At 40.7% G+C, this 22,672-nt stretch overlaps 1 protein-coding gene across 2 annotated transcripts in view; it reads left to right on the top strand.

Annotated features, from left to right (window-relative positions):
- Positions 1-17,833, top strand: part of CERS6 (ceramide synthase 6) — a 228,465-nt gene extending 210,632 nt beyond the window's left edge. The window contains exons 9-11 of one of the 2 annotated variants that reach the window (XM_069733079.1): positions 10,848-11,004; positions 13,702-13,725; positions 15,210-17,833. In XM_069733079.1, coding sequence (XP_069589180.1) covers positions 10,848-11,004; positions 13,702-13,725; positions 15,210-15,368 — 340 coding nt within the window. In that variant the 3' untranslated portion in view covers positions 15,369-17,833. Of the gene's footprint in view, positions 1-10,847; positions 11,025-13,701; positions 13,726-15,209 lie in introns of both variants that reach the window. The other variant, XM_069733080.1, reaches the window with a different exon arrangement.
- The last annotated feature ends 4,839 nt before the right edge of the window (positions 17,834-22,672 follow it).

Below are 22,672 nucleotides of genomic sequence, written 5' to 3' on the forward strand. Positions count from 1 at the left end.
TTTGTCCATCCAGTTCAGCCTATATTCCATCATAATAAATTCCCAGATCTGCGTCCTTCTACAGAACCTAATTGCATGATACAATATTGTTCTGCTCCAGGAAGACATCCAGGCCTCTCTTGAACCCCTCGACTGAGTTCGCCATCACCACCTCCTCAGGCAAGCAATTCCAGATTCTCACTGCCCTAACAGTAAAGAATCCTCTTCTATGTTGGTGGAAAAACCTTCTCTCCTCCAGACGCAAAGAATGCCCCCTTGTGCCCGTCACCTTCCTTGGTATAAACAGATCCTCAGCGAGATATTTGTATTGTCCCCTTATATACTTATACATGGTTATTAGATCGCCCCTCAGTCGTCTTTTTTCTAGACTAAATAATCCTAATTTCGCTAATCTATCTGGGTATTGTAGTTCTCCCATCCCCTTTATTAATTTTGTTGCCCTCCTTTGTACTCTCTCTAGTTCCATTATATCCTTCCTGAGCACCGGTGCCCAAAACTGGACACAGTACTCCATGTGCGGTCTAACTAGGGATTTGTACAGAGGCAGTATAATGCTCTCATCATGTGTATCCAGACCTCTTTTAATGCACCCCATGATCCTGTTTGCCTTGGCAGCTGCTGCCTGGCACTGGCTGCTCCAGGTAAGTTTATCATTAACTAGGATCCCCAAGTCCTTCTCCCTGTCAGATTTACCCAGTGGTTTCCCATTCAGTGTGTAATGGTGACATTGATTCCTTCTTCCCATGTGTATAACCTTACATTTATCATTGTTAAACCTCATCTGCCACCTTTCAGCCCAAGTTTCCAACTTATCCAGATCCATCTGTAGCAGAATACTATCTTCTCTTGTATTAACTGCTTTACATAGTTTTGTATCATCTGCAAATATCGATATTTTACTGTGTAAACCTTCTACCAGATCATTAATGAATATGTTGAAGAGAACAGGTCCCAATACCGACCCCTGCGGTACCCCACTGGTCACAGCGACCCAGTTAGAGACTATACCATTTATAACCACCCTCTGCTTTCTATCACTAAGCCAGTTACTAACCCATTTACACACAATTTTCCCCAGACCAAGCATTCTCATTTTGTGTACCAACCTCTTGTGCGGCACGGTATCAAACGCTTTGGAAAAATCGAGATATACCACGTCTAATGACTCACCGTGGTCCAGCCTATAGCTTACCTCTTCATAAAAACTGATTAGATTGGTTTGACAAGAGCGATTTCTCATAAACCCATGCTGATATGGAGTTAAACAGTTATTCTCATTGAGATAATCCAGAATAACATCCCTCAGAAACCCTTCAAATATTTTACCAACAATAGAGGTTAGACTTACTGGCCTATAATTTCCAGGTTCACTTTTAGAGCCCTTTTTGAATATTGGCACCACATTTGCTATGCGCCAATCCTGCGGAACAGACCCTGTCGCTATAGAGTCCCTAAAAATAAGAAATAATGGTTTATCTATTACATTACTTAGTTCTCTTAGTACTCGTGGGTGTATGCCATCCGGACCCGGAGATTTATCTATTTTAATCTTATTTAGCCGGTTTCGCACCTCTTCTTGGGTTAGATTGGTGACCCTTAATATAGGGTTTTCATTGTTACTTGGGATTTCACCTAGCATTTCATTTTCCACCGTGAATACCGTGGAGAAGAAGGTGTTTAATATGTTAGCTTTTTCCTCGTCATCTACAACCATTCTTTCCTCACTATTTTTTAAGGGGCCTACATTTTCAGTTTTTATTCTTTTACTATTGATATAGTTGAAGAACAGTTTGGGATTAGTTTTACTCTCCTTAGCAATGTGCTTCTCTGTTTCCTTTTTGGCAGCTTTAATTAGTTTTTTAGATAAAGTATTTTTCTCCCTATAGTTTTTTAGAGCTTCAATGGTGCCATCCTGCTTTAGTAGTGCAAATGCTTTCTTTTTACTGTTAATTGCCTGTCTTACTTCTTTGTTTAGCCACATTGGGTTTTTCCTATTTCTAGTCCTTTTATTCCCACAAGGTATAAACCGCTTACACTGCCTATTTAGGATGTTCTTAAACATTTCCCATTTATTATCTGTATTCTTATTTCTGAGGATATTGTCCCAGTCTACCAGATTAAGGGCATCTCTAAGCTGGTCAAACTTTGCCTTCCTAAAGTTCAGTGTTTTTGTGACTCCCTGACAAGTCCCCCTAGTGAAAGACAGGTGAAACTGTACAATATTGTGGTCGCTATTTCCTAGATACCCGACCACCTGCAGATTTGTTATTCTGTCAGGTCTATTAGATAGTATTAGGTCTAAAAGTGCTGCTCCTCTGGTTGGATTCTGCACCAATTGTGAAAGATAATTTTTCTTGGTTATTAGCAGAAACCTGTTGCCTTTATGGGTTTCACAGGTTTCTGTTTCCCAGTTAATATCCGGGTAGAACTAAAATGAACTCTTCATTTGCACCTTTTATTGAATTCTGTTTAATATGTGTTTGCCTTCTTTTCTTTCTTTGTAAGGTCATCCTTTTTTTTTTGCACAAATGTGCTTCAGTTACCCAGAACCAAGTTTTGCAACGCGTTGGTTTTTCGAGCACTCGGAAGGCACTCGGTTAGCATACGAGCATGATCAGATAACCACTTATCTGAGTACATTTGCTCATCACTATTGTTTAATTTACTTTTTTTCATACGGTTCCTGCAGAAATCTGCAGTGCAGCCGGGACAGTAACACTGATCCGTACGTGCGCTCATACACCTCTCACTGCATTAACCTCTATTACTATGCAAACCACGGTGGCTGCCTCGCTGCTCAGTACTTATTCTCTTCCCGTAGATTTTAACTTGACACAGTTTCTGTTCTGCAGATTTAAAGCCAATCTGAAATCAGTGCAATTGCCAGATTTCCTTTGTTTTGTTGAAATAGTGCATGTGGATTGAGCATATTGTATCTTGCAAGGCAGGCAGCTGTATGCTCCGCAGAGAGCTCCAGGCAAGCAGCTGCCCAGGATTGCGCATAGCGGAGCCTGTACAGCCGCTGGAGAAAGTTGAATGCTCATTCCTGGACAGCCATCTCCTAAAGCTTTTGAAACACTGAACTCCTGGGAGAATATTTATCCTTAATACATAGTGTACTTAAAAAATAAGATGTATTAATTACTGTGCTGATATGTCCTAGTTTACCAGGCATCAATTGTAGTTATTATATTAGTACTATTGGCTGGGGGCAGCATTTTTTCACTATGTCGTAAGCCCCTTCAACCTCTTAACCCACGGGCCATTTTACGTTTTTGCATTTTCATTTCTTGCTCCCCTTCTTCCCAGAGTCGTAACTTTTTTTTTTATTTTTGGTGAATGTGGCCATGTGAGGGCTTGGTTTTTGCTGGACAAGTTGTACTTTTGAACGGCACCATTGGTTTTAACATATCGTGTACTGGAAAATGGGAAAATAATTCCAAGTGCGGTCAAACTGCAAAAAAAAAGTGCAATTCCACGCTTATTTTTTATTTTTTTTACCAGGTTCACCAAATGCTAAAACTGACATGCCCTTATGATTCTCCAGGTCATTACGAGTTTGTAGATACCAAACAAACATATCTAGGTTCTTTTTTTTTTTATTTAAATAGTGAAAAAAAAATTCAAAGTTTGTTAAAAAAATAAATAAATAAATAAATAAATAAATAAATAAATAAATAAAGTTGCGTCATTTTCCATTTTTCTTGATCTCGGGTTGAGTGAGGGCTAATTTGTGATGTTTTTAATGATACCATTTTTGTGCAGATATGATCATTGGATCGCCCGTTATTGCATTTTAATGCAATGTTGCGTGACTAAAAAAAAACATAATTCTGTCATTTTGACTTTTTTCTCGTTACGCCGTTTAGCGATCAGGTTAATTTTTTTTATATTGATAGATTGGCCGATTCTGAACGTGGAGATACCAAATATGTGTATTTTGGTTTTTTTTTCTATTTCAAATGGGGGTGATTTGAACTTTTATATACGGTATATATTTTTTTATATTTTTTAAAAGTTTTTTCTCCTTTTTGCATGCTTCAATAGTCTCCATGGGAGACTAGAAGCTGCAGTTGTCTGATCGCCTCAGCTACACACAGGCCATGATCAGGTCGCCTGTGTGTATCAGAAATGCTCACTTGCTATGTGCACCGACCACCAGGCGGCGCTCATAGCAATCTGGCTATGACAACCATAAAGGTCAGCTGGAGACCTTTGGTTGTCATGCGGACCCATTGGCGACCCGCGTTTATGTTACGGGGTCACCGATGGGTGAGATTAGTGATGCGCTTCTGACGGGTTAACAGCTGCGGGTGGATCGCGATTCTACCCACGGCTGTTAGGTGCACATGTCAGCTGTTCAAACAGCTGACATGTGCCAGGAAAGATGTGGGCTCAGTGCCAGAGCCCACATCAAAGGGAGGGACAAGACTAGTACGGCGGATGTCATGGTGGGGTTAAAGGGAATGGTCAAGCTTTTTTTTTTTTAAATAACAACCTTTATATAAACAAAATAATAATAATCTTGCAATTTTCACACTGGCCACTGGCATTTTTAGACTCATAGTCACAGGAAAAGTTTTTAGCAGTTTCTTTATCATCACAGGCAGGGTTACAGTGACAGGTAACACCTTTATACACTGCTGATAACACAGGATCCATCAATCACAATAGATGATGTCATAGCTCTACCTCTGTGATGGGAGCACTGTTTGAGGTAACTTGGCAGTGGACAGCAGGCTTTCAGGAGCTTAAATAGCTGGCATCCCCCCGAGGCCACACAGAAGGAAGCAAACACTGAAAAGTTAAAAGCATATTCCAATCTCCAAGATCCTATCCCAATATGTAGTAGGTTTAATAATAATAATATTAGCAAATACCTCCAATTGGAACTGTAGTATAGTTCTTATGATTAGCTATGTCTTTTACCCCATGTGGAGGGAATTGCAGTAGAGAAGGTATCCAAGGTTACAACTACTCATATAGTGACAGTTAGCTGTTAGTGGTCGTAACCATGGATACCAAAGCTACTGCAATGCCTTGAATGTATGGTAAGCAACATAGAGAATCAGAATAACTATGCTACATTTCTAATTAGAGGTATTTTCCAATATTATTATTATTATTACACCTACTACATATTGGGATAGGATCTTGTAGATAAGAATACCCTTTAAACACCTGATCTCCCAGCACAGACAGAAATAGAAGTACCAGAACCCATCACTAGAGTTATCAACTCGTGTCATCCACAGCCAGAATGTGGCGCCACCTGACGACAGAAGCAGAGACAGGAATGATAGGTACCAACACAGATGTCACACCCTGCTTTCCATTTACAATGACCTTTGCACACGCTCATTTAATGCTTCAATACAAAAGATGGGCTCACAGTCTGTTCATTGCTGCTAATGTACATGTGCTATTTCCTGAAACAACAGGAAGTTAGAGTCTAAAATAACCCCAGTGATCATAGATAAAATTGCAAGATTTCTATTTTTATTTTTTAATAAAGATTGTGATATGGGGGAGAAATAAAAACATTGTCAGTATTTAAAAAAATTACATTCAACACAAAAACCTGATTTAAACGATAATTAATTTCCGGATGACACAGTTCCTTCAAGGGCCCTTTACACAGGTCAATAATCACCAAAATAATTGTTCGTACAGATGAAGGTAAAAAAAGACTTTGTCATTAGCGTCCTTTTGTGTGTTAAACAATGGGCTATGATTAGAGAGGTGACGACGGTTATTATCTGCGCTCCGTGTTATCTCTCGGATACCCCGTGTACCATGTGTACTTTCTTAGTGCTTCTTTGTTAGTCATTATTAATTCTTGCAATCAATATATCTTTTATATCCCTCTTAATAAAGTTTCAGCCTGATTTTGTACAGAGTCTAAGTAATTTATCAAAGATCAAACAGTGGTTGTATGGTTATAGCAAGATGCCGAAGCTTTAATCATGAGCTGCCGTAGGGAGCCCTCTGGCAAAAGAAATGTGGAGTGGTCTACTACACCGCAGCTACACGAGAAAGTAATTACTGTGCAATGTCATGGACCTCAACATGATGAGACTCGTATTTCAAATCATCATGCCTGCTTTAATTCTTAAAGGGATGTTGGGCTTTTTCTGGACATGTCACTGGGACTCAAGGATAAAACATCAATTCCATTAAAGAGCTTTAGCACAAAGGTTCTGTAGATTGGAGAACTGCTGCACCCCAGTCAAAAGCCAAACGCCAGCAAAATGGTCCTAAAGGTGGGCGTTATTAGCGGAATTCTCTGGTCCAGCTTAAAATGGAGATTTAAATGGGTCAATTTTTTTTTAACTTAAATTCATATATTTGTGGCTAAAAATCATTTTTGCAATTCGGTTCTCATTAGGAACGCAGCAACGTTTGACTTTTACAGGCTCTTTGTTTCCCTGCACATTCAACTTTGATGTGGTCTGTGCTCACAAAGCAGCCGAGAGGTCCTAAAAAAAACCCATAAGAGTTAAACATTCTCCTATTGGACCGTCAGAACGAGCTCACTAATGGATTCTCGGTTAACTTATTCTGCAACAAGTAATAAACAGTGCAAGACCCAGATGCTGTAGAAGGCAAACGGTGCAAAATATTTAATAAAACCAGTCGCAAAAAAAAAATTTTTTGACAAAAATATGTGCACTTAAGTAAAAAAAATAAATTGTCTCCAAAGGTGGGTAAGGAATTATATTCATTGTGATTGGATTGTTAAATCCCATTGGATGTTTATTCACATTAGTTTACACCACCAGGAAATTGTAGGCCAGTGGGAAAGGGAAAAGGATGCACAGTTGAGTGAAAAAGTGTTTGCCCCTTCTTGATTTCTTAATCTTTTACATGTTTGTCACACTTAAAAGTTTCAGATCACCAAACAAACTTAAAATTATACAAAGTAAACAGAAAATGCAGTTTTTAAATGAAGGTCTTTATTATTAAGGGAAAAAGAAATCCAAACCTACGGGGCCCTGTGTGAAAATGTCATTGCCTCCGCCCCCTATTAAAGCATAAATTAACTGTTGTTTATCATATCATTGGGAAGCTGAGTTCAAATTCCCTAGCCACACCCAGGCCTGATTACTGCCACATCATAACATCATACTGGAACATCATACCAACAGTAAAATATGGTGGTGGTAGTGTGATGGTCTGGGTCTGTTTTGCTGCTTCAGGACCTAGAAGACTTGATGTGGTTAATGGAACCATGAATTCTGCTGTCTGCCAAAAAATCCTGAAGGAGAATGTCCGTCCAACTGTTTCTCACCTCAAGATGAAGGGCATTTGGTTGAGCAACAGGACAATAATCCAAAACAGACCAGCAAATCCACCTCTGAATGGCTTAAGAAAAACAACGTTAACACTTTGTGTGATCTGATTTTTTCAGATGAGGAGAAGATGAAGAAAAATTCTCCATTGTCTCCATTTTGTCAGCGCATGGAAATGTTTTCCACAGACTCATTGCCTTGAATGGCCGAGTGTGATTTAATAATGTGATCAAACGCGTGCATAAGGCGATTTTCATTTTCCCCAAACCAGCGCTGTCGAACGAAAAAGTCAGACATGTGCACGGCTCCATAGACTAACATTGGTCTGAATGCGATCCATTGTTTTGTTCGATCGCACTCGAACAGATAATATGGTCGTCTGCATCTGTCCTTACTCTGATAAAGTCATTTCATAGAACATGCTAAAGAAAATTGACCAAAGGCAACGTGGATAATAGGTTCCTAATCCTTTGCTTTTCCTTTAAGTTCAGACTTAAGGCTTAGAAAAAACAATAAAATAATGTAATATTTGTAAATTATATTAGGTTATTTTATTGTTTTTCTAAGTTGCCATCTGCACCTTCAGTAAGGTCAGACTTCTTTTCAGGTTCGATGAGCTGGTGGGTAACGAATTGGCCAAAGTTTATTTCCTGTCCTGCTGCTATCACATCTAAGTATTACATAATGTACAGGAAATAAACTTTGGCCAATTCGTTACAGAATGGAGGTCTGGTCGAGCATGCGCGCTATTGCTCCAAGGCATTTTGGGACCCCCATTACTTTAGACCGTTGGGGGTCCCAACAGTCAAACTTTCCACAATCATATAGTTATGTAATTAATACATTTACATAGTGGAAAAACTCCTTTATCAATTTTATATAGTATTATGGGGTTTCCTTACTTTAATGGAGCCTTTCACATGACATAATGCTATTAATGTGCAGACATGGGGTTAATCTGCAGGTTCTGAACCTGCCCAGCACCGACAATTAGACCCCTGTTCTATGGAGGAAATTAAGTTTATTCCTCCCAGAAGTGTTTGGGTTGCAGTCATGGGTGCAGCGCTGGCACGGGTTTAGTCCCCACTCTGATTATAGAGAGTAGAGGTAGTAACTGTGTCCAGGCAACGACTGACAGCTCGCTCAGCATTAAGGCCGGCTGTAATATTTACTTGTATTGATAGAGCTCAGTACACATTTCACACATATATGTTAGGCTAGGGTCACATTGCGTTAGTGCAACCCGTTTTGCGCTAGCGCTAGCGGGTTGCGCTAACGCAATGTTTTTATGTGGCAGCGTCCCGGGGTCGCGGTAACGTCCCCGCTCTCGCAGATCCCCGATCTGCGAGAGCGAGGAACGGACCGTGGGCGCGCCTCGGACGCTGCTTGCAGCGTCCGCGGCACGCCAGGAAACACCGGCACGCCGCTAGCGCGTGCCGAACATGGCACGCGCTAGTGCTGCGCGTTCCCATTGCCTTGAATGGGCGCGCTAACGGACGCGTTGCACGGCGTTAATTTCGCCGTGCAACGCTGTCCGTTAAGCGCGTTCCCATAACGCAATGGGAACCCAGCTCATCATTAAGGTTTGATGCAGGTAAAAAGAGGCTTAATACAAAGTAGATACAATTTTAATTTTGTGCCCCTTTTTTACATCCCTTCCATCCCACTGTCCTGATGCATGTATAACATTTACAATTGCATTAGTTATGTGTAATCAAAAATAATTTATTCCCTAATTTCAAGGTATGAAGGATTGTCCCCTAGTGGTCATACTTCTTACAACTTGATTTTTTATCCTATATGTAGTGTCAATGTAGCCAAACACACTGTACAGAGATATATCACTGTACAGAGATGTATAGAGATCATTCGAAATTAAAGGGGACCTGTCACCTCTCCTAAATAGTCTGTATTAGTAAATACTTGAATTTCCTACAATGAAATAAGTGTGAAGTATGTTTTCTTATAATACTGCTTTGAGCCTTTCTTCTGTAACTCCTGTGACAAAGTCACTGGTAAAGTACTGTGAGGGAGATATGTGTCACTTAATGGTGTCAGTGATGTGAAACCCAGAGTATTTTCCTCCAGCACACTAAGAGTTGTGAGGATTAAGCTGAGTTGCATAAAGGGGCTGGCTTTTATGTGGACATCCATAGTGTGGTTGGGAGGATGTCCACCTTATCTCCACCTGCAGAGCCAGTACCGCAGTGTGCTGACAGGACCTGTGTGATGTCACAGTCATACATTCAATCACATAGGGAGGAGTCACATGATCTGGGGCTTAAATAACTGGGCTCCAGAGGCAGTCTTTGTTCAGCAGCACCGGAGGGAGGACCTCCAGTGTTTTGTGTCCTGAGATGGAAAGACTGAACCTGTGTTCCTGCAGACTGGGTTGCTACTTGCAAATGTATGGATACAGCATTTTGTTTTTGCCTGAAGAGCTGTGTCTACTTTTCCCTTCTTGTTGGTTTATGCCGCTATGGAATAAACCAGCTGAAGATTTAAAGAGACAGTGTTCCTGTTTTCTACCTCTTTGTACTGGAAAGTGAGTTGAACTATCAATCTCCTCCTGGTAGTTTATGAATGGATAACTAGATGTTCCATTTGGGGGGGCGTGTCCTTACCTATTCTGATACTGACCAATCAGTGCTGACAATATCAGATTGTGTGAGGACACACCCCCAACTGTAAATAACAAAATAAATAAATAACAAAACAATGCAGTGTTAGGCTTCTTTCACACTAGCGTCGGAATCTCCCCGTCGCAATGCGTCGGGGAGAGATTCCGACGCTAGCGTTTGCTGCATTGCACGATGGATGCAGCGGATGCATTTTTCCGGCGCATCCGCTGCCCCATTGTAAGGTGCGGGGAGGTGGGGGTGGAGTTCCGGCCGCGCATGCGCGGTCGGAAAAAGCGGTCCGTCAGGAGAAAAAAACGTTACATGTAGCGTTTTTTGCTCCCGACGGTCCGCCAAAGCACGACGCATCCGTCGCAAGACGGATGCGAAGTGTGGCAATCCGTCGCAAATGCGTCGTCAGTACAAGTCTATGGGGAAAAAACGCATCCTGCAAGCACTTTTGCAGGATGCGTTTTTTCTGCAAAACGACGCATTGTGACGGATTAAAAAAAACGCTAGTGTGAAAGTAGCCTTAGAAGCAAAGATGTTCTAGAACGCCAGGAGTGGAGGAGTGGTGACAATCCTTAACTCTTTTGTTTCTTGGCCTGGATAGATCTCTGTCTGCCCCTACACAGTATTGTGTTAGAGAAATGATGCAAAGGCAAATATTACTGCAGATTTTACAATTATTGTCACTTTTTAACTCCTTTGTGGCTCCCAGAGAAGGGTAACATTTGCAACAAAGAATCTGTACCGCTTATACAATTTATGCTGCGTGCACGGATATAATGTCTTCTACTTACAATAGGTGGATGCATGTAAAATAAATTGGTTCTGGACTTTAGTAATCGCCTTTTGCTCTCAGATTCTTTATTTGATTATTTATAGGTGCCGGTATAATTTGATGTGCAGGTAATGCTTTAATTCTGTGTTTCAGGATACTAAACACAACTCTGTTTGAAAGCTGGGAAATTGTAGGTCCTTACCCCTCCTGGTGGGTGTTTAATCTCCTGCTGCTCCTGCTTCAATCTCTGCATCTATTCTGGTCTTACCTAATAGTCAAGATTGCTTGTAAAGCCATCTCCAAAGGCAAGGTGAGAATTATGTTTCACATGTCTGTTCCTCCAGCCATGCGGATATGGTGTCCTGCTGCTATTTCATTTCTTGCACTTACATTTGAGAATTCTTTTAGACAAAAAAAAAGTAAAATGTGGTTGTGTTCAGAATAAATTAATATAATTGGACTTATGATTTTTTTTTAGGGGGGGGGGGGATAGTCAGTAGCTCTTTCCTAAACAATGTACTTTCCTCATTTATTTTCCACCATTGAATGGATTAGATGGATGAATGCTAATTGGATAGCTGCAGAAATTTCTGGCAATGAACTTTTTGGCGAAAGATTGCGTGTCGACAGATCTGTATCTGTGATGCTCACCAGGGCCGTGGGGTACTCGGAACCGGGTCGGACAGTTCTTTGCAGAAGTCATGGGGCCGTGACCCGACTCCGTGGCCCTGGGCATGCAATAAAAATGATGCAAGGGGAAAGGTTTATAGGAGATTGATTTTTGACGCCACCCGTGGTGTTTGGCAAGGGATGCTGACGCTGCGGTTCAGATCCTCTGGGGCCGATGGTGGCGCTGCAAAGGTGATGCAGATCTCCATGGGTAGAGCGGGGCCCCAGGGCAGATATGATGAAAATATGATGATGATAGCTGTTGCAGTACTGGGCAGGTGACGCAGTAAATAAATCTGAGGACACAGCAGGGTGCACTCTTCACAATTTTACTCACAGTGCTGTGTCCTCCGGGTCCGTGTTCCAGCCAGCTCTCAGGTAATTTGGGTGCACTTTTCTGAGACTTCCTTTGTTGTGTGCCTTCCCAGGCTGTCTCTCTGCGCTGTCTTCGCCCTCCTGCCCTGCGCCTCACACACAGTGTCCTAAGCCAGCAGCCTCGGGTCCTATCAGATGACGCTCTCCTGGTCCCCACGACCCTATGTGGCTGCCTTTTCAGTGAATGTGTGTGGATTTGGCTGCAGCACATGCAGATACCGGTTTGCTAGCTGAGTCTTGTAGTACCTCCACTAGTCTGAGACCAGTCCCCCACTGCGACCTGGTCCTTCCACCCAACTACATTCGGCATGGGTTGGGGCGCTACGGGTGGATTCCTTACTTCCCTGGCCCCTAGGACCCCTTCCTTCCTTCTGGGAGCTTCTCTCTTTACCTCCATCTTCTTCTCCTCCCAACTCCTGACTGACTACTCTACCTCTAACTGCCACACTACTTCCCGCCTCAGCTGGGGTCCCTCCCCCTTAGCCTGAGGTGGTGTGTCATTGGATGCAAATGTGCAAGTCCCGGGTAGTGCCCCTTCCTTACCCGAGAGCTAGATGCAACACCTCTGGCTGAGGTGCAGTACCTCTGTGGCAACTGGACCCTCCGGGGCGCCACATATCCCCAGACATTATTAGGGATCTATGAGCCCATATCTAGAATTAATGCAATGCTTGGTTACCACTGTGTGACTGCTACTGCAATTATTTAACTATCTGACCGACACTGCAATTAAGTATGATCAAAGGGGTTTACCAGGACATTACAAGAAAATGTTGACCTGAAGATTGAGATAATTCATAGAAAAATTCACAACATGTGATATTTGACTTTGTAATATTCTTTTTCCTTCAATTGAACGCCAAATATCCAGTTAAAAATGGCGATAAAAATAGAATTTCAAAATATTCATCACTTTGATAGTTCATGCAAGATTGTTTTTAAAGGCTGTAGCACATGAGACCCTGATCAGAATATGTAAAAACTTGCTATTATGGGGGTCTGACCTCTGTGACCTTCACTAATCCTGAGAACAGAGAATCTTTATGAGTGAAGTGATAGTGGGGTACGCCTGCCACCGGTCCATTCACTCTCTATTAGTCTGCTAGTGATATCTGAGTGCAGGTTTCAGCTTATTACAGCAGTACCAAAGTTAATAGATGGAGCAGTAGTGCTGATGCTCAGCCACCGCTCCGTTCATATGAGCATTTCAGAGCATCTTTCTTGGCATTGGCAAAATAGATGATAACTACTAAATTTGGGGATAACTCTTTAATGCCTAAAATCAGGATATTTGTGCCGACTCCTTGATCACTCAGGAAGACTCCCAAAATGGACCCTTTTATTTATAGGTTAGCATATACCCCTCTACTTAACTTTTCTTCTCTTTGGATTGTCTTGGCAAAACTGGGACTGTTGTCAATTATGGATAGACGCTTACAAAGAATATTAGGAAAAAGCTCCACATACTGGTGTCCCGGTGTCACAAATCTCCAGGTTATGGCTACCGTCACACTATCAGTATTTGGTCAGTATTTTACATCAGTATTTGTAAGCCAAAACCAGGAGTGGAGCAAATAGAGGAAAAGTATAATAGAAACATGTCACCACTTCTGCATTTATCACCCACTCCTGGTTTTGGCTTACACATACTGATGTAAAATACTGACCAAATACTGAGAGTGTGATGGCAGCCTATGGCTGTATTTGTTTTCTGAAACTACAGTAAAAAAGGACAATTTTGTATTGTATTATTATTCTCAAATTACAAGTTGTTTTAATTTATATAATAAAAGGAAGGTTTATTTTTAGCATTTAGTTTGCAAACTCCTCGTTGCGATGTCGCTCTAATGCCGTCTATGGCTGATTCTTGTGTTACTCTTGAGAATTGATATTTCTATATATAAATATACGTTCTCTTGACGTTTTGACAATTATGTTCTTTTTCCTTTTTCTGGCATCGAAGACTGGGAAATGGAATCCTTTACATGTAAGTTTTATTAACAAAATAATTTACTCTCCAGCTTAAACTGACCGGACGGCGTTACCGGCGCCTTGTAATGAAATTACGGGAGTTGTCTTCTGCTCGTTCTTAGTTGTGATTGAGGGAAAGATGATGAATTGCAACAACGATATAAAGCGTATTGGTTCATGACGAACATTTATAGCACACGGTGAAAAGTATCCTCTGCTATTTTTCAAAATTCATATGGAAGTCAATGGAGAGAGGAGACAGAGCTCTAGGTTCTTGAGAAAGATGTTGGTGTCATGTCTAGGACTTGTAACTGTGATATAAATATGGTATATCCTGGGATTGTGCCATAAATGTGTGAGCGGAATGAGCCTTCCATTATTCTCATGCCTTTTTATAATTATCTCTTAAATTATTCTGAACACGTGAGCCGTCCAGGCTGAAGTTATGTAAGGAGGTGTACTTTCCCCGTTTCATTTGTGAACTTCACATGTTCCATGTGGCACAAGACTGAGTGATAGATATTTGGCGTATGCTCAATGCACTGGGGAGGTGAAGCCCAGTTTTACTTTCTTCTTGGCTCATGCCTAGGAGATCTGGCTTCAGCCCAGGACTATGCAGAGGAGCGGCTTTGTCATATGTCTATTGAGCAATAATTATAATATAGAGTCATTTTCTGCACAATTCATTAGCTTTCCTAATAAAATGCTCGTGAAGCTATTAAAGGGGTTAATTAGGACTATTTTTTTTTTATTATGGACCTAAAAGATAACTACCTGCCTGTTGTGCCTGTTGCGGATCTTTGCTGGCAGAGGCCGCTACTGGCGATCCGAATATCAGACGCAAATCATGGATGCTGTTATTTTTTTCCTTGGACAGACTGTGTTTGAGGAACAAATGGGACATGTGCATGACCCCATAGAATAACACTGGTCCGAATGTGATCCGATAATTTGTTGGATTGCTATTCTTATATCAATGCCAAGATACATATTTTTGTTAAGGTGTGATTGACTCAAAATAGTATTCAAACCTTCCATCAACCTATCCCCTATGTGTACTAAAGTCATAACTTGAGGTCAACTCCTTTACAGGTTTTTTTTATTACTATTTTCAAAATTGTATATATCTATATAACCCTCCTCCCCAGACGCATCCGACCCGCTAGCCTCAGAGCAGGGTGCACAAATTATTAATCATCCAATCCTATAACAAAATATTTACCTCTTCGTCAGACATTGAATTGACTGTTGAAGGTTCCTAAAATATCATTGTTGCTAGAACTTCCAATCAGTGAACGCTGTAGCCAATCAGCAAACACTGATTGGCGGCTACAGTAGTCACGTGACAAAAGAATGTCATGTGACCTCCTGAAATCACAGTGCTGACATCAGAAGAGGGACACCGGACCAGCAAAGATTAAAAACTCCTTAAAAAACTACTGAAGTAAGTTTCATGTTTCAGTTTTTGTATTCTCACCATTTTATTTCAAATATTTTTAGGTTTCAAAGGATGACAGAAGCGACATTGAATCCAGCTCAGATGAAGAAGATTCAGCACCTCGTGCACAAAAAACACATCACACCAATACCAATGGGGTTAACAGCTCAAATGGAATAAATGGTTACCTGACTGGTGCCGTATCTTCAGATGAACATTAAAGAGAAAAAAAAAGAACATTTGAAAAATGAACTGTTTGCTACTGGACACATCTAGTAACTTGTGAATGAAGTTTCTCCATGTATCTCTGCATCAGAAACCAATTTAGGAATATCAGAGCATCCGATCTGTGCACTACCATTAATTATCAGGAGTAAAAATGACCAACATGTCCGGGCATGATTTGGGTTTAAAAAATTTTCTGCCAATGGATCGGTATTTTCCTCAGACTGAATGTTATGTATTGTTCATATTTGAAGGGGTTGTGTTTTCCAATGTTTTTTTTGAATGATCGTGCAAAAATAAGGTGACCAGAATATCCAAGTCCTGAGATCCTCAACGATCAGCTGCAATCAATTGAACCTTAAAGGGAATCTGACAGATGGTTCATGCTGCACTAACCGCGAGCAGCACGAATCAGAGGCCAGAGTATACACGGGGTTAAAGTGGCCTAGGCTTGATTATTCTCTGGGTATATTATGGCCTAAGGCAATTTATACTCTGGGGTATAAATTCGCCTAGGCAATTTGTACCCCCTCATGCCAGATTATACCCCCTCTAGATGTTAGCCGCGTTGAGTGATATACACAAGAATAACTTAATTTTTCAACATCTTATTGGGAGCTCAGGTTTGTCAGGTAAGTTACGTGAGAAGATAATTGACTTAAATCTTAAAGGTCTAAACACATAGACTTTTATTACTTCAGCCAGAAAAACTTCAATCAGTAAAAATATTAGACTTCCACAAAGATATAATGAAGTAAAGAATCTACCGCACTTCTCAGTAGTTACACATCAAAGGCAGCTGTGTGTCGGAGTATGATAGAAAGAGATCGGAACACTGTTCAACCAATCAGACACAGGGTGAGAAAACCAGTGAATGATAAGATCCAGTTACAATTAAATTCTAAGGTAAAAGTACTTATCTCACTGGACAACAGTGTAATCTCAGATGTAACGACTGTTGTCCGTTACCAGTCACATTGTATTGTAAGATCAATCTTCGTCATCTGATTAACAACATTATTACCTTCCTACTACGGGGAAGTCCGTTTTCAGTTAGTAAAAAATGGCATCTAAAATCTCATTTACAAGGGCTCATAAAATAGAGGGGTGTACTGTAGCCTGGAGGGGTATAGTTTGGAGTAGGCTATTTTACACCCCCCAGTATAGTTAGGTTCTAGGACAGTTTATCTCCTGGGGTATACTCTGGCCTGGTCCAAACTATACTCGGGTTTAATCTGGATGGGGGTTAATTTGGCTTGTTACACCGGTTCCAATATTGCAGCCATGTATGTTTTACCACGAAACGCTGCAACTTTCAGAGTAAATCTACTTTAAAAGACGTGATGTGATCAAATGACTAGTCCAAGAGCCTGTCCCCAGCGGCATGTCCCTGCCCTTCTACCCATGACTGACAAGTCTCTTCCTATGAACAAAGATAAGAGTTTGAGAGTAAAGCATACACGGAGGCAATAATGGAGCCCGTCCCCAATTCTTGCAGCCTGTGTTTTGGGCAGCATGAATTAGCCATAAAGTTCCCTTTAACCAAGTGTTCAGTTCCAGTGATGAGCGAAAGTGCTCTGATAAATTGTTATCTGAGTGAGCATTCTCGTTTGCTAACTGACTGTCTTAGCATGCTCAAAAAATATGTTTGAGTCCCTGCAGCTGCATGTCCCGCAGCCGTTCGACAGATGTAACACATGCAGGGATTGTCTAACAGCCGCGAGACATGTAGCCGCGGGGACTCGCACATATTATCAGAGCACACCGAAGTAACTCACCACCTGAGTATGCTCGGATAGCACCTTATCCCAGCACGTTGGCTCCTCACTATTCAATTCCCCTAAAGCACCAACATAGGTGAAGAGAAGCATTACATGGTGCCCACTGAAATAAAAGGGCTAGGTCATGCAAAACCATAATGGGCCCCCCAGAGAAACGCTCTTTGAAGATGCCCTAATATATATAGGTCCCAAATGAGGAGCCCAGAATTCCCTGAAAAAATATTTAAAAATGGGCTTTGTACACAATATAACCCTGTTAAAGAAGTTGTGTAATTAGAACTATTTACTTACGCTAATTCCCGTTATGTTAGCGATTTAATGGCAATTAGACTTGTCATTGGGGAGGGACCATAGAGTCATTACAATTCATATAGTCAGAAGGCCCGATTCACAGTTTGCAATTATTTTAAGTCCCTTTTTTTAAGCTTTTTTTCTTTACACCAAATCATCAAAATGCTCCATGCGGTTCATAAATTTTGCGCAAAATTGCTTTTTTTTTTACCAGTTGTGCAATTTTTTGGCACAAAAAGTCACATGCTCCTTCATAATGTCACAAAAGATCCTGGTCTGTGTAAAATGACTCCAGGTGAAGGGAATTGGAGAACGTTTACATTAAGAAATGTTGAGCTTTCAAAAAAGTAGCATCTGATTAAATCAGTCTGCAAAAGCCACCTTGATGTAATAAAAAAAGAAATAGAAAATTACCTAAACATTAATAATCACTTTTAATGAATTTGTTGCAAATAAAAAAGTCACTAAGGCTAAGTTCACATGGCGTTTGCAGCAGCCCGTTCAGCACATACGCTAACGGGCTGCTGTAACGCAAGTGCCGGCGTTTGCATCGCGCTAGCGCAGATGGAGCATCTGTTACCTCTAACTGCGCTAGCAGTGACGGACCCGGAAACGCTGCAGCCCACGTCTCAGGGTCCGTCACTCAATGACGGCACATCCCTAGCGCACGCCCATTGTGGGCATGCGCTAGCGATGTGTCCGACATTGCTTTCAATGGCGGCGTTAACGGTATACGTTACACCGCGTTATGCCGTGGTGTAACGTAGTCCATTTAACGTACCACCATAACGCAGTGTGAACCCAGCCTTACTGAGAGTTATCCATGCTAAAAAAAATTAAGAATATGACCCAAGGAGACTAGAAAAATGGCTGCTGTTGCAAAACCTTTTAACTTCTTAAATTAATACTCATGTCATTTATTTTTTGCTGATGGCTAAAGTCATGGTGACTCTTGAGTGTTGGAAGTGGCTCGTAAATGTTTCATTGATTTGTCACTGTCGGGAAAACTAATCATTACGCTCCAGTCCAATAAACGGATGGATGGTGTCCAGTGATTTTAAGAAACACCAGTGGTCCCCCTCTAAGAACTAATATGGCTAATAGATGGGGACGAGGAAAGTCTGATCCAGGGAACCAGCTCAGCTGGGTCAGAATACCCTTGTAACACATACACTACCGTTCAAAAGTTTCTGAATCATTTAATGTTAGCTTCATTGGAAAAAAACTGTGCTTTTCTTTCAAAAATAAGGACATTTCTAAGTGACCCTAAACTTTTGAACAGTAGTGTATTAAGAGGTCTTGGGTGACATTCTCTCGTTTTCTGTACTTTTTATTTTCCTTGTGTAGGATGGTAACTAAGCCGTACAGTGGTATTATTACTCTTGATTCACATACTTGACACTCGTCATGACCATTGGTTTGAGTTTCAGTATCAGTGTGATAAAAATCTGACATTTTGTGGTAAGTTATAGCTATCGTAAATCAGTCTGCACAAGTCATGCACACAATACAGTGGAAGACATATAGGGAACGTGTATAGACATTGGAATTGTAGACCGGAACGTTGATGCAGAGGATTAGTCTGACTGCCATATTTTACAGTGCGTAAGAGTGAGTGAGGTTTTCCAAAACTTACGCACAAGTAGCAGAAATGATCTGCCCTGAAAAACCAACACGCTGCACATTTCCAAATCTAAAGCATGTTCATTATGTTCCAGAAATCCACTGAGAATGCCCAATACAAACTGCAGAAACATATGAACCCTACAGATTTAACAGTGGAATCTACAACTAAAATCATAACGGAATTTTGTGTTCTAATGGAATCCACTATAACTCAAGCACTAATGTAAACCTGTGTAAACATGGAGTTGATCCTTTAAAAGAGAACCTGTCACCTCAACTTGGCGGGATATTTAAATGAGTTTTTACCGGTCTGATAGCCAGCGTTTCCTCTTCATTACTCTACTCCGTCCGTCCCTGTTGTCCGCAATATGTTAGTGAATTAGAGTATGTGAGAGCCATAGTTGGCGCGTGCGCAATGAAATCTTCCGTGGCGCATACGCAGTATGCTTTGCCCAACTGCGGCCAAAGCCAAAAAGCATTACTGCGCATGCACCCGTGCACTATGTCCCGGAAGTATTTTGCTGTGTTGCGGGACATAGTGTGTGGGTGCATGCGCAGTAATGCTTTTCCGCTGTGGCCGCAGTTGGGCAAAGCATACTGCGCGTGCGCCACCGAAGATTGCACTGCGCACGCGCCAACTATGGCGCTCACATACTCTAATTCACTAACATATTGCGGACAACAGGGACAGACGGAGTGGAGAAATGAATATGAAACGCTTCCCAATCGGACCGGTAAAAACTAATTTAAATATCCCGCCAATTTGACGTGACAGGTTCCCTTTTAGAGAGCTTGGTAGCTTACTGCATAGTGTTTATCTGCAGCTTCTTCAATCCTTTTGTCTACTTGGTGGCAGCTGTCTTGGGTATTACAGCATTGTCCTATCCAATTTGATCCCTAGTATAGACCAGTGTTTGCTATGTCAGATTTTGTTGCAATAAGCAGACTCAGCAGCTGAGCCTGCATCATACATGGCAAGTGCCATCTGTTTTATACAGCCAGCATCTACCTTTTACAGGAGCAATCAGCGCTGGCTCGAATAACCATTGCTTCACCACTTAAATTTCGCAGTAAATATATGACAGAGGCACTTAAGTGGTGCAATTCCGGTAATGATGAGTTGTCATAGCAGATAAATAAGCCCCATTTATGGCATGTAATAAAACTTGACTTTTCTAATTCAAATAAATCGTGGTCTGTATTATATAAAAATACTAAATGGTCCTGTATTATTCCTATATTACAAAGGCTTCCTATAAATTGGTAACTCAACTAGCTAAATAACCTATTCACATTACTAAAGCTATACTGTCTTGCCTAAACTATGGCTGCAGACCATGGATTAGATATAACACTATCAGGGTATGTATGATTATTCATAGATGCAAGAACATTGAAACTGAATCAAAAGTATCTCATAGCCTCCCCAACAAGTTTCACCTTGACAGGCTTCCTCAGGGGGCTAAAGCAAGAATTAAGGCCCTCATTATAGCCTTAATTATAATAAAAGTCACGTTTTTTCACATCCCTTAAATTGTATTTATTTACCTTCTTTGGGTAATTTGTTAATAAGAATTTTCATTTCTAAAGGGTTGTATGACTCTTTTGAGTAAGTCATAGAAGCTGATAGGGGTAAAGTGAAGGACCCTTTGCTGCCATCTTTGTGCTCTCATGAAGTGCAGCCTGTGTTTCTTTATAAAAATAAAGAAATTGCAGATGTTTGGTCACGGCATCTCTCCGGGCAAAAATGCAAATATATACGGAATATCAAAATACCCTATCTGCCCCACAAGTGTAACAATAGCAGCTACAGCTTGCCATAGAAAAAATAATCCTTCATGCAGCTTCTTTGATGGAAAAGGAAAAAAGCTAAGGAAGTCAGAAAATGGTGAAACAAACATTTTTTTTTTTTTACCAAGTTCCGAATTTTTTTTTTTACCTTTTTATTTAAAAAATGAAATAACTATACTGGCTTGGCATCACTGTAATTGTATAGACCTGGAGAATCACATTGCCAGATTTAGAACACAACGAATGCAGCAAAACCAAAATGTAAAAACAAAATAAATGGCGGAATTGAGTTTTTTTTCATTGTTTCCCCCAACTGGAATTTTTGTTAATGTTTTTCAGTACCTTATATGGAAAAATGAATGGTGTCATTCAAAACGTCAATTCGTTCCACAAAAATAAAAAAGTTATGGCTTTTGAAAGCACGGGGAGGAAAAAATGAAAACTCATAAATGAAAAATTGGATGATCAGGAAGGGGATTATTGAACAATGCTGTAATACTCAGCCAAGCTGCTGCTAAGTACATGGCTTCCAGGTAGACGTAGAATGAGAATATTAAAGGGGGTGCAGAATTCGCAGTTGCTGATCATGTCAACTCTTACTCATTGAAAATGTCAAAAATGTCAGATTCCAGTTCTCTTTGGTTAATACGAGCCCCAGTCGTTTTTTTTCTGAAGGTCCCTTTACATACACCAGACCTCGTATGTCTTCCTTGTGTGCACGGCAGGTGCGTATTACACTCAAAAATCTGCTTTAGTGTTTGGCTAGGTCATATTGAATAATATATTACAGACAGTATTTAATCTGGAAACACTGTATATGTATGAGTCATATGGATTTTAATATAATTTTCGTGCACATGCTGCTTGCAAGGGTGCGAGTAATCAGTCCTGTTTGTTCTAGTAATCTACACATGGATATTCAAAGTGTATGATGTCATTCTTTCCTATAGCAATAAGATATTGTATTATATTGTACCAATAATGTAAAACTCAGGGGGTGTAACAATGACATTTTCTGGTCAATTCCCCTAAAGAACGTGCGTAGGAGTAACAAATAAAAATGTTCTCCTTTAACAAACAGAGAAATTCGTCAGTTAATTTTTTGTGCTTTTTTATATATATTTTTTCTTATGTATTATTAGGTGATGATTCTCTTTGTGGACATTTAGCTGGTAGGGAGTCTCAGGCCGGGGTCACACTTCCAACTGCAAAGCGAGAAACTGGCGCGAGTCTCTTGCCTCAATACCCAGCACTGCCGCCGGCACTCGGCACCGGAGCGTGCGGCTGTATATATTTCTATGCAGCTGAATGCTCCGGTACCGAGAGCCGGCGGCAGTGCCCGGTATTGAGGTGAGAGACTCGCGCCAGTTAGATAATAAGAACAGAACATTTCTACATTTTGGGGAATTTTCTTTTGTATTTAAAAAATAATATTAATATTTCCCCCTTAGTGCATTTGATTACTTATTTTTGCAAGCCTATATCAATATATTTCTATATCCATATTCATTTCTACTGCCGGGGAAAGAATGTTGCCTCAAATTGCTTGAACATTCCAATAAATACCGTTTAAAACTAAATAATACCATTAATCACTGCACATACAGTGGGGAAAATAAGTATTTAATACACTGTCAATTTTGCAAGTTTTCCCACGTACAAAGAATGGAGACATCTGTAATTTGTATCCTATGGACATTTCAACTGTGAGAGACAGAATCTAAAAATAAAAAAACAGAAAATCACATTATATGATTCTTACATAATTCACATTTTATTGCATGAAATAAGTATTTGATGCAATAGAAAAA

Source organism: Ranitomeya imitator, chromosome 7 (genome assembly GCF_032444005.1).
Source record: "Ranitomeya imitator isolate aRanImi1 chromosome 7, aRanImi1.pri, whole genome shotgun sequence".
In the NCBI taxonomy this organism is placed as follows: domain Eukaryota; kingdom Metazoa; phylum Chordata; class Amphibia; order Anura; family Dendrobatidae; genus Ranitomeya; species Ranitomeya imitator.